General features: G+C 49.0%; 1 protein-coding gene across 1 annotated transcript in view; it reads right to left on the bottom strand.

Annotated features, from left to right (window-relative positions):
* Positions 1-555: 555 nt before the first annotated feature.
* Positions 556-12,022, bottom strand: part of PARVA (parvin alpha) — a 172,776-nt gene continuing 161,309 nt past the window's right edge. Inside the window, exons 12-13 of the mRNA XM_047690596.1 lie at positions 11,783-11,855; positions 556-2,575 (exon numbers count right to left, since the gene is read on the bottom strand). Coding sequence (XP_047546552.1) covers positions 2,499-2,575; positions 11,783-11,855 — 150 coding nt within the window. The 3' untranslated portion in view covers positions 556-2,498. The remainder of the gene's footprint in view (positions 2,576-11,782; positions 11,856-12,022) is intronic.

Here is a 12,022-nt window from a genome sequence, read left to right as displayed (position 1 = left end):
GGCTGCTGGGGGAGGGAAGGAGGCAGACTTGGGTTTTTTCCTAGATACCCATTCATCCTTTTTGAATTTGTACCATTTCTATATGAACTATTAAAAATATCAATGAATGTGAAAAATAATAAAAATACCAATGAATGTAGAAGAAAAAAGGCACAATAACAACAACAAAAAAACCCAGTAAGCCCAAAGAGACTGGATTCTTGGTTTCTTTCTTTTTTCTTTTTCTTTTTCTTAAGAGGTAAATTCCAATTTGATTTATTTATTGTTCTGATACTTTTCTCTACCTTCAAAAAACTGTTGTGTATTAAGCAGGAGATTCTAGAATCTAAAGGAAAACCTCCAGGTGAGGGGAGCTGACAGACCCAGGCCCTAGGCTTCTAGACTGAGGGAGAGACCGCCATCTTGAGAATGGTTCTTTAAAACCTTCCCCATGTTCTGAGGTGTTTCTATTACCACATAAACACAAAACACAAAAAGGGTGCTCTTAACAAGGTCCCTTGTACTTTGTACATTTGCAGCTTGAATATAAAGAAAAAAGGACAACAAAGGAGACAATTTGTACAGCAAAGCATGTTTAAATGAATGCATTCCTCTTATTTCGTCCCACTTTCGGACTGCTCAAGTAGACAAAGCAATGGTTTATCTTGATTTGTTATCAGGAATTTAAATGAGCACAAACAAATATTACACTATTTAGTGTGTCCTAATGAAAAATGCAGTATTTCGTTAATCATGTAAAAAGAATTGTATTCTTTTACATAAATTGGCACCAGAGGATGTATTGCCTTTCTCTCTTAAAAGCTCCTTATGCTGAGTAATAAGTATTTCCTAAAGCAAAATATCCACAGAAGTATGTGGGGTATCTAGCTTTTATGGGTTCTGAGTTATGGCAGGTAGAGAGCAAGAAATGTTTCGAAGCTGGAAGGAAATGTTTTAGACAATATGGGAGGCCTAACTCGGGGCAGGGGGTGGTGATGGAGACCGAGATCAAAATTAATTCCTCAAACTAGAGGTGGGCTTTGGGCAATGAGCTGAAAATAGTGACAAAACAGGCAGAGACTTTGGGTGGGTATCCAGGCTGGGGTCCATCTGGCATAGTTAGGAAAATTCTATAATGAAGACATAACAGTAGAATGAGTTTTTACTTACCCCAAGGTCTTAGTCAATTTAAGGGCAGATGTTAAGTACCATAAGCCCCATCTCTCTACGTGGGGGTATTCCCAGCCTATGTCAAGTATGCAAAGGCTTCCCCACGTTTCCTGTCCTTCTGGTCACTCCCACTTCAGCCCCTTTCCTATGCCTACAGAACGCAGCAGCCTGGGACAAGCAGAGTCCTGTATTTCAAAGTTAGGTTCACGGAGAGGGGACACAACTAATCGCAAACCCACGAGGAAACCCACGCAAGGAGACAGCTCAGCTTGGGTCTAAATGACTTACATTTTTCCTCGCCTGAATTAGCCGGTAACTGCTATGTGGGCAGACTTAGCCAGAAATGGTCTAAATGATCAATTAGAAGGCAAAAAGGAGTTCCTTTCTTTAAAGTTCAAGGGTCCCTGTTGAAGAGCCCTACTTCCTAAGCCCTGCTCACATGGGCCTGCGCCCAGCTCTCTGTGGTGCCTGAGTATATTGTACATTTGCCTAACGATAATGAATTGAGTACTTATTTTGCAGGAAAATATAGGGCACTTCCATTACATGCAATCAAGCAAAAAGGCTGCAGAATGCACCACTCCATTAATTTTAAACAGAATTCTTCCCAAATGTCACCCTGAAACCCGAGTATGGGGTTATTACCAATCTGAAGGAATTAAGAGTAATTTTCATTTGTACAAAGTAGTTGAGGGACATGACTCCTGCCACACACACACACACAATTAATTGAGTTAAATTGGATTAGCCGTTGCCAGTGTGAATCACTGAGCCCTGACCCAGCCTGCCTAGTGGTGAGATGGTGGAGGGAGGCGGGGGCTCTTCCGTCATTGAGCATGCAGGTGCACATCCCCTCCCCCAACTACAGGGCGTGCAGTATACTGTGATGTGCCAATTATTAACAAACACGTTCAAGGAAGAAAAACAAAAGCCAGGCTCTGGCAAGTCACTGAACCTCTCTGAGCCTCAGTTTCCTTGTCTGTCAAAGGGGATGATAATATTTGCTTCAGTGGGAATCATAAGTATGTCGGAGCACTTAGCATGGTGCCCAGCACATAGTTTGCAAATGGTAACTATTACCTTTATCTTCTCTTCTGAGGGGAGTCTCTTGTGCCTAAACTGGTTCCCAAATCACACTGAGGAAATCCAGACCAGGCCCCAGGATGGGGACAATGGCCAGTCAGTCCCCAGGGTCTGAGAGGTGTGAGTCAGCCCACTGAGTTACTGACCCTTTCCTTCCTAACTTCAGCCCTGCTATCCCTGGGTGGGAGCTGGACTAATGGGAGAGCAACGAGCTGGACACGGGAACAAGCAGGCGAAGATGGCTGGAGAGGGGGCCAGCATGCCCCTCACTCCACGTTCCGGTACTTGGTGAAGAGGTTGTACAACACTCGAAGTGTGGATTTCAGGTCACAGTTGACAATGTCTGCGTGGAAAACAAAAACACACGTGGCTTTGGTGGGGCCACAGAGCCCACAGCAGGCATCCTTGTCCCCTTCCTTCTACCACCCACCTTATGTGTCCAGCATGGTCCTGGGGTGCGTCTCCTGCACACACCATCCCCCTCCCCCAGGATACCATCTGGTGCTCCTGAAGAGCTCCCAGTCCTGCTGGGAGAGAAAAAGCCTCCCCACCAGCCAACCAGAGGCGTGATGACGAGGGGCAGAGCTGCTGGGCGTGAGGGTCTCGCCTCTCACTGAAATAAAGCAGACCCCAGAGCCTACAGGTTTTGTTCTGCAAACAACATCACCAGATGAGAGGCCCCTGGCCTGCCTCCCGAGTCTCACTTGTGCCCCGGGCTTCTCTGCCTTTAGCTTCTGTCTCAGAGCCAGCTCGGAGTGGTGGGGAGGAGCGGGGGTCCTGGGGCTATAGTGGGGGGGCCAGGTGGGGAGTTATAACAGAGCTGCCTCTTCCTGAGGGAGGGAGGGTCCCAGAGGGCACAGAAGCCCACCTGGCAGTGAGTACTCAGTAAACAGGTGTCAGGGGGTGACATCAGACTGCTCCTGGTGGAGGACAGAGCAACGCAGCTGGGTTTGAGGCTGGGAGTTTGTGTTTTCAGGAGAGTTCTGCCATGGGCTCCCCAGGTTTTATACAATCATTTCCTCCCTCCCTCCCTCACCTTCTTCTCTAGTTGCCCCCTGAGCTCCCTGCCAGCCCCTCTGCCCCTAGAAGGCCTCCTCCCTGGTCTTGTCTTCTCTGCACTCACTCCCTTGGAGACCCGGCCTTTGAAGAGCTGGAGGTGAGAGAACATAAAAAAAGAATCCTGCCTACTATTTAGAAGGGCATATTTAGGTAAAAATTAAGAAAAAGTGAAAAAAAAAAAAAAAAAAAGCGAAAGCCCAATGACTCTAAGAGCCAGGACAGTGGTTACATTTAGGAAGAAGGCTGAGGATCACATAGCGTGAAGGAGTGCCTGGGACCTGGGTGCTGGTTACACAGTGGCTTCGGGGCTGATGCGTCACAGACCCGTACATTGATGTCTTACCTACCTTTCTGTATATGTGATGTCTTGCACAGTAAGAATGATTTTTAAAAATCTAACTTTGCAGAAGTTCAGATGAAGTAAATGATGTAAATGAAAATAGTAAATGCGGGCACCTGGGTGGCTCAGTGGGTTAAGCCTCTGCCTTTGGCTCATGTCATGATCCCAGGGTCCTGGGATCGAGCCCCGCATCGGGCTCTCTGCTCAGCAGGGAACTTGCTTCCCCCTCTCTCTGCCTGCCTCTCTGCCTACTTGTGATCTCTCTATCAAATAAATAAATAAAAATCTTAAAAAAAAAAAAAGAAAAGAAAAGAAAATAGTAAATGCCCTGGGATTTGAAGCTGGGAAAGCTCCCGCTGAGCCACTGGGAATGAAGGGACTGGGGAAGATGTCGGAAGTCTAGTCACGTCCTGGTCCATAGGAACAGGGACTCTTGGAGATCAGGCAGAGCTGGAGGCTGTGGCTCTGACAGGCTGGGTTGTGGCCCCCAGGTTCAAGCCAGGCACGCTCGGGCCCCGGGGCCCAGGCTCTAAAAGATGGACAATGACTGGGCCACAAGCTGAGGCCCAGGGCCTAGGATTCCTCTGTCTGACCCCCCCCAAGCCTCATTCCAGCTGAAACCTATCCTCTTCTACCCCAGATGGGCTCAGACCCTGCTCCAAGTTCTCCAGCTGATGGATGTGTTCATGGCCTTTCTGGGACCACTTGGGAGGTCTGGAGCTCAGCTTCCTTTCCTACTCCCATGTCGGTTCAGGCGCAATTATATTTTTTTCAGGCACATATTGAGCCTCCGTTGACGCAAGACCCTATTTGTTGGCTCAGCTCTGCCACCTTGCCCTGCCCATCCAACGTACTCTCTGTTGGCAGGAGTCCTATGCCCTGTAGGCTGACTGCTACTTTTTCCTGATTGCTTGCTGTTGAGTAGCTCTTAAATTCCCTCAAGTCAAATGTCGAGAAGTTTGGGAAGGAATTGCTGGAGAGCAGAGAGGGACAGAGCTGAGCTTAGCAAGGGAGTGGGCATGAATGGGAAGGTAGGGTGGCACTGGGACCACAGCAACAGGGTCCTAACTGGGCTCCTCAAAGCCTCTTGCCCTCTCTAATCCACGCAACCCACCGTAGGTAGACTATTTAGTCTCTGGGTATGGTCGTTCAGAATGTACACTGCACAACGTTAGGGTGTATCATTCACATTCCCAGGGCATCATTACCACAGATCATAACATAAATGGTGCCCTTGAAGTTGTACAGCTCACAACTTATATGGCCAAATAACGATTTCACTTAAGGTCCAAAATCCTAAACAATGACTTTGCAAGGCATGATGTGAACCTTGCCCACCTTTCCAGTCTCACGTCTTGCCACACTTTCCCTCGTTCACTCTGCACAGGTCACATGGACTTCCTTTCACTCCTTCCCAATGGCTGCACTCCTCCAACTTCTTGGCCTCTGTACACAGTGACTGCCTAGATTACCTCTTCCAGGTGGCTGACTTCCCATCTTTCCGCAGACCTTCGCTCAAAGCACCACCTCCTGAGGGAAGCCTTCCTGACACGTGGCCTGGTGAAGGTACCCTGCTTTATGGTCTCAAAATCCCCCTGCTCTTCCTTCTTGGCCCTCCAGTGCAAAATCGGTGATTTGTGTGCTCATTTGATTTAGTCTGCCTCTTCCCTGGATGGCGTGGGACTTGACCCCAGACAGTCTTCCTTGCTCTAGCACCTAGCCTAGTAACTGGCGTGCACAGACCTCAAGAGTTATGACTAGATAGCTAGATGAATAAATGATTGCCCTGTGTTGTGAGAGTCAAGGAAGAAAATTCTGGGAAGATGAGATAGCCAATAGGGCTACATGCTCCTAAGAGGGTCAGACTGGAAAGAATCCCAGGGACATGGCTTCCACTGGTGGTATGGGAGGGAGCAAAGCCAAGTGTTGGGGGAGGCAAAGTATTACCGAGATGAGGAATGAAGGCAGTGGGCCTGGGCACAAAGGAGGAACTTGGGGGCCTGATGGAGGACAGACAAGGCTGGAGGCAGGAGGACTTCTTTTCCTCTTTTAAGGCCATGCGAGTTCTGAGGTTTCTGGAGAAGGAAGATGTCCATTTCCTCACTGGTAAAATTGGGTTTTATGAAAAACATCTAGAACACATTAAGGGCTCCCTAAGCGGTCGTTCCCTTCCCCGTCTTTGCCTGTTAATAGAGCTGTGGTGCACACCTGTGCAGTCTGTGTACTGCACAACTCTGGGAGTGGGGTGCCATTCACATAGAGTAGGCCCTAGGAAACGTGACTTCCTTCTTCCTACAGGCGATCGTCTTACTAAGAAAGCCAACTGTCACACAGTTCCAAGCAGGTCAGTAGATGGGCCATCTCAGCCAGGAGAGGGGCTCTGGATTCCTGGGAATGAACTGTGACTCCACGCTGTGTAACAGAGCCTCCTGAAAGCCCTGGCCTAATAAGCTGTGTGAGGAGTAATTCAGTCCTGCCCTGACGGCCTCTGCGGGCTGGACCAGGGCCCCTGTCTGGAAGCAGTCTGGACAGTGGGGCTCCTATTTAGAAGCAACCAGAACAGAGGCTGGCTGGCTCACTGTGAGCAGGGGAGAGACAGATCAGACCCCAGGCTACTCCAGGGAGAAAACAGCCTCCAACCAAGGGGAAAATGCCCCATGTTTGCTCCCCTCTCCTGGTGGCATGAGTGCCTCTTCCTGTTCATTAGATGACCAACCAAAATGAGCTCATGGCTCTCTAACTGATGCAGAAGTCCAGGAAGGGGAAGGCAACTCTTCACCATGGAAACTCACTTTCTACCCAGAAGGACAGGGCCCTCTACGGCCATGTCCTCCATGGACCTGCTTGTGCCCACAGTGTCCCTCATCCCAGTCTGGGGCAGTCGCTGAGCGCCTTTCTCTGAAGCTTCCCTGCTGGGTCCTCAGATCCCTTGAGCAAGGTGGGAAGACAGCTGGTGGCTCAGTGCCACCAGGTGGTGGGGGCTGGAATAAGTTGGGCAGTCACAGGCCCACTCCTGGTGGAGAGTCTGGCCCCATCCCCCTCCCGATGGAGCTGGCTGATCCTGGACTCTGCCTGCTTACTCTGATGCTCCCTATTCCCCACTGGGCTAGGACCCATCCTCTAGAGATGGCTTGTATTGGTGTGGGCCTGCTACTCTATCTGGGGATCTTGATATTTTCTATACATATTAAAAAAAAAAAAAATCAAAAAGAGACAAACATCCAGAAAAGCTCATGGAACATATGTGGGCAGTTTTAAATGCTTGAAAGAGAACCCTGAGGTAACCGGCACCCATGGCAGAAGCACAATGTTGTCAGTACCCTTGAAATGCCCCCTCTCCACATCCTGATCACAAACCTCTCGTACCCCACAAAGATAACAACTATCTGGACTTCTTATTTTATTTTTAAAAGATTTTATTTATTTGACAGAGAAAAGAGAAAGAGCACAAGCAGAGGGAGCAGCAGGCAGAGGGAGAAGCAGGCTTCCCACTGAGCAGGGAGCCTGATATGGGACTTGATCCCAGGACACTGGGATCATGATCCGAGCCAAAAGCAGATGCTTAACCGACTGAGCCACCCAGGCGTCCCAACATAAGTACCTTTGAAGAGCAGATTTTAGTTTTGCCTGTTTTTATGCTTTGCATGAGCGGAATTGTGCTATGTATATACTTTTGTGATTTTCTTTTTCTTAAAATTATGTTTATAGGACTTACCCATGTTGTGTGAGCTGTTCAGTTTTGTGAATAATTTTGAGGTGTCATTGGTTTTATTGAGATAGAACTATAATTATCCAGCCCTAATTATCTAGTTCTGCAGGAAAAGCGTTTCTCCATTTGTTGTGGTTTGCGGTCGTTTTCAGTGCCTTGAAGTGGTCATGTTGGATCCTTGTGTCCAGTTTTATATTCGCTCTTTTTGCAGAGAAGAATCACTGATGTCCTCGTGCTGCAGTACCTAGAAGTCCTTCCCCTGATTTCTCGGTTCATGTTTTGTCCTTGCTGGATATTAATCCATGGTCTGACTATACCCCAGTGCATCTAGTGTGTTAGGACGTGCAGTCCCATCTCAGCTACCATGATGGTCTTGGGCTAGTTTCCTGGTGTATGGACACACATACCTGTAAATGCGGTTACTGCACCAGACGGTGTATTCGTCTCCTATTGCTGCTGTTAACAAATTATCATGGGTTTGGTGGCTTAAAACAACCCCAATCTGTTATCGTACAGTTCTAAAGGTCACAGGCTAAAGTGCGTGGCACTGGGATAAAAAATCAAGGCCTCCGCAGGGCTGCTATCTCTTCTGGAAACTTCAGGGAGCATCAATTCTCTTGCCTTTTCTAGCTGCTAGGGGCTAGCTTCTAGAAGCCTGTTCTTTGGCTTGTAACCCCTTCTGTCCTCAAAGCCAGCGATGGCTGTTTGAGTCCTTCTCGTACTGCATCACGCCAACGCTGAGTCTTGTGCTTCCTTTGTGATTATGCCAGAACTTTCCAGAAGCTCCAAGATCCTCAACTTAATCACACCTGCAAAGTCCCTTTTGCCATGGAGGGTGACATATTATCACACCCTGGGGATGAGGGTGTGAGCATTTTGGGGGCCATCCTTCTGCCTACCATAGAAGGTCATGCAAAACTTCAGCTGTTACATAAAGACAAACTAGTGTTCTAAACGGTTGTGTTTATTTTCACGCGAGCAGTTTCTGTGGATGCCCACCCTTGCTAACACTTGAAATGCTCAGTTTCACATTTTTGCCACTGTCTGGTCTGCATGCTTGTCTCCGGGAATGGGAAGAGAACTAAAACTGGAACTACTTTCCTTATTTCCAGTCACTAACCAAGGCCTTCCCCAAACAAATTGATTCCTTGGAACTCAGCTTCTTATCACCTGCCTGGAATTTTCAGCATTGTTTGAAGTCTGGCCCCAACTTTTCAACTCTTTAAATTGTAGATATTCCATCAGCCTGCTGGCTGACCGACAGCTGTCATTCCTAGCGAGTACTAGATTCCTTCTGTGTCCCCACTTGGCTCTAATGCTAGAGTCTTAACCATATCCAGCGAGGAATCCGCTTGCATAATAATGGGGCAGGCGTGTGCACTGGAAGACAGGTGGTGTGATGTCCTAAATAAAAAGCCACCAGCTTTATGCAGGGATTTCCACTGTGTCCTTGGCTGTGATCCTGGTGCTAACACTTGGGCTACTAAAAGTTGACGAAGGCTGGGCAGCAAAACTTTTCTGGGATGCACACCTAGTTCCCAGGAGATTTCAAGGTTCGACGGAACTTTGAATGTCAAACAGCACGGCAGAGAATGCATTTCCCTGAGCTTAAAACCTTTGGCATAAAAAATGCCTCCACCATAGCCCATGTGATTTCAGAGACACCCTCCAAGAATCTCCCACGTGGGCACCTTTTGTAAAGTCTGCAGCATGTACTCTTGAATCTCACTTTCCAGGTAGAGGGGCAGAAACAGAGGGAATGCTGGAGTAGAGACCTCTTCCAAAGTACAATTTCACAACATGCCGGTTCAATTCTCCTTTACGCACTGGAAATTTTCAGCATGGGCACGATGCCCAGTGTAACAACAAATAAAACAGATGTGTTTTCCCATTGCCATGGGTCAGGAAGTCTCATATTAGGCAGTTCAGTCTGTAATTGTACAAGAAATGTCCTCTAAATGCAGAAATATCCCTATAGGTTAATTGATACTGGGAAAACTAACTGTTTCGAGGGAAATGAACGCCTGACAATGGACGTGTGGGGGTGGGTGGGGGAGTCCTGCTGATCCGTGACCAGGAAGTTTCCTATTAAGCGGCTTAAGAACATGGAAACAGAAATGCTGGCCAGAGCTCTCCCGCCGTCTTTCTCGCTCTGAAGCCGGGTGTTCGTCATCTGGCTGCGGGGCTCAAAGTCCATTCCTAATGGCATCATGACAGCCAGAGGGACCTTGGCCTGAGGGATGCAAGAAGGACACCTACCTTGCTAGAGGCCCTAGGCAGTGACTAGGCACTTAGAACAGGTGACACTAAGTGAGAATAATGGATTGACTTTTGTTGGCTAGAGCTGAGTTTGCGAGGTCTGTGACGAGGCATGACATGGGGACGCAGCCCGTGTCTTCACAGTCCACCTCTCTCCTCTAGTTTCCTGCTTTCCCCTCTGGCTTCAAGTAAAGGCATTCCCACAAGATACTGTCTTGAACCTTTTTCTTTTCTCTGCATGCTTTCCTGCTGTTGAGCTTCCACTAAGTGGAAGACTTCTAATTACATAACCGCAGCCCTGATCTTTTCCCCCAACTCCAGTTCTGCTTGGCTGATGCCTCGGCTTCCTAGAGCTGACATCCTAATGTCCCCTACCAAGCTTGCTTTTCTTCCAGGGCTCCCCAATGCTGCCAACGGTGCCCCACAGCTACACATCTGTTTTTCACACTGCCTTCCGAAGGATCTCCCTGGAACAGAGTTCTGATCACGTCACCTGCCTGCTTAAGAACCTTCCATGTGGGGACGCCTGGGTGGCTCAGTCGTTTAAGCACCGCCTTCGGCTCAGGTCATGATCCCAGAGTCCTGGGATCAAGGCCCACATTGGGCTCCCTGCTCAGCGGGGAGCCTGCTTCTCTCTGCCCTCCGCTCCCTCCCCCCTCCCCCACTCACGCTTTCTCACTCTCTCAAATAAATAAATAAATAAATAACATCTTTAAAAAAAAAAAAAAAAGAAGAAGCTTCCATGTCTCCCACTGCCTACAGAATGAAGTCCAAACCTTCTGCCTTGGCGTCAAGTCCCTCTAGGACCTAACCCAGCTTGCTTCATCTTCACCAACCATCACTCGATTCTACTCTTCCTGTTCCAGCCCAGTAGGTAGCTGCTTACGTTCGCTATCAGGTGCCAGGTGCTCTGCGTCAGACACCATCATGCTGAACCCTGACAGGGGCAAGTCTTACGGAGCTCCATTTTTATGGACGTGAAAAGTAGGCTCAGAGATGGTAGGTGAGTTGCCCAAGGCCACACAGCTGGCATGCTCTGCTCTTTCACAGACAGAGCCCCTCCCCCTTCCCCAGGCAGGACTTGGGCTCACACTGTCCTCCCATCTGGGATGCTGGCTCCTTTCTCCTGTTCTCCAAACACAAAAGCCCTGTCTGATCTTCCCGGGTTATCCCCGCTGCCACCATCTCCATCAAACCGTCCTCTGCCCAGACTGAAGTGATGTCCCCTCCTCCATTCTCTCGCTCTTAGTGGTACCTCTTTCAACAGCAGTTGTCACCATTGTCATTCTGTTGTGGTTACCGGGGGCATCTTTTCCCTCCCCTGAGGACGGCAAGTGCCTTGAGGTCAGGAACAGCCCACCGCTCTGGGCATAGCACCATCGATGGGGCGGTGCGCCCCTAGACAGAGCCTGCCTCCCTTGATGTGGAGGCTTGGGAGGAGGACTGAGTGCGGCAATGGAGAGGGAACGCCCCATCCCTACTTGTCCACTTTCCTTTAAACAGCTAGGAAAGTGCAAGCAAAAGGACCCATGGATAGAAAACAGAAAATTATCTGCAACACAGTGTTGACTCACCAGCACTGATAAAATGGAATATTTCAGTCAGTAAGTCAATAATCATCCGTACCAAGAAGACTCCCAGGAGAGACGAGCCTCCATATGCACAAATGCACACAGCTCCAAGTGTGAGCACGGGAGGGCTGCTAGAGCAGTCTGCTCCTTCTGCATTTTTAATCTGTCTTAGATTTGCAATCCGAACCCAGCAAATCAGGCCTCCTCTCTGGGTGGAGTTGGAGTGAGTCAAGAACAGGGGAGGCAATTCTGCTGCGAGCAGAGGACTCCGGTATCTGCCCCTGCCCGGCCGGGATTAGCTGTGTGACAGGTCAGCACCCCGTCCAGGGACAGAAGAACCTGGAAACTGGCCACAGGGCAGTTCTGGTGGTCCCTCTGCTCAGGCCTTCCTTTGCAGTCCCATGCGTGGGATCTTTATTTGCAGTTCACAAAGGATCTCCAGAACTGAGCAGCTACACCCTGTCCCACCTCCCCTGACACATGGCAAAGAAGACTTCAGAGAAGAACCCGTTTCCCTGATGTCAAATATGAGGCTTGTCCAGTGCCCTGAACACTCATGTGCAGGGACAGGGTCTCTCAGTCCCGTCACCAACCCAGGGAAGAGCTAAGTACCTTCTGGCCGTGGCTTTGGCTTTTCCAATCCTCCGTCTTGCATGAGCTCAAAGGCAAAGGAGACATTCAAGACCTGCAAAGAGAGATGCGGTGTTTGTGTCATTGTGCCCGGATTCCTGGACTGTTGGGGGCTCGGAAGCAAAGGAGCCAGAAGTATAGCCGGAAGGCAGAGGCCAGGTAGAAATGGGGTCCTAATGTGAAGGAGAAATGAAGCTACCAAGATGGGCAGGCTGTGCGGAG

Source organism: Lutra lutra, chromosome 10 (assembly GCF_902655055.1).
Source record: "Lutra lutra chromosome 10, mLutLut1.2, whole genome shotgun sequence".
NCBI lineage: Eukaryota > Metazoa > Chordata > Mammalia > Carnivora > Mustelidae > Lutra > Lutra lutra.
The sequence above is the reverse complement of the archived record's forward strand: the minus strand, read 5'-3'. Positions and strand labels throughout refer to the sequence as shown.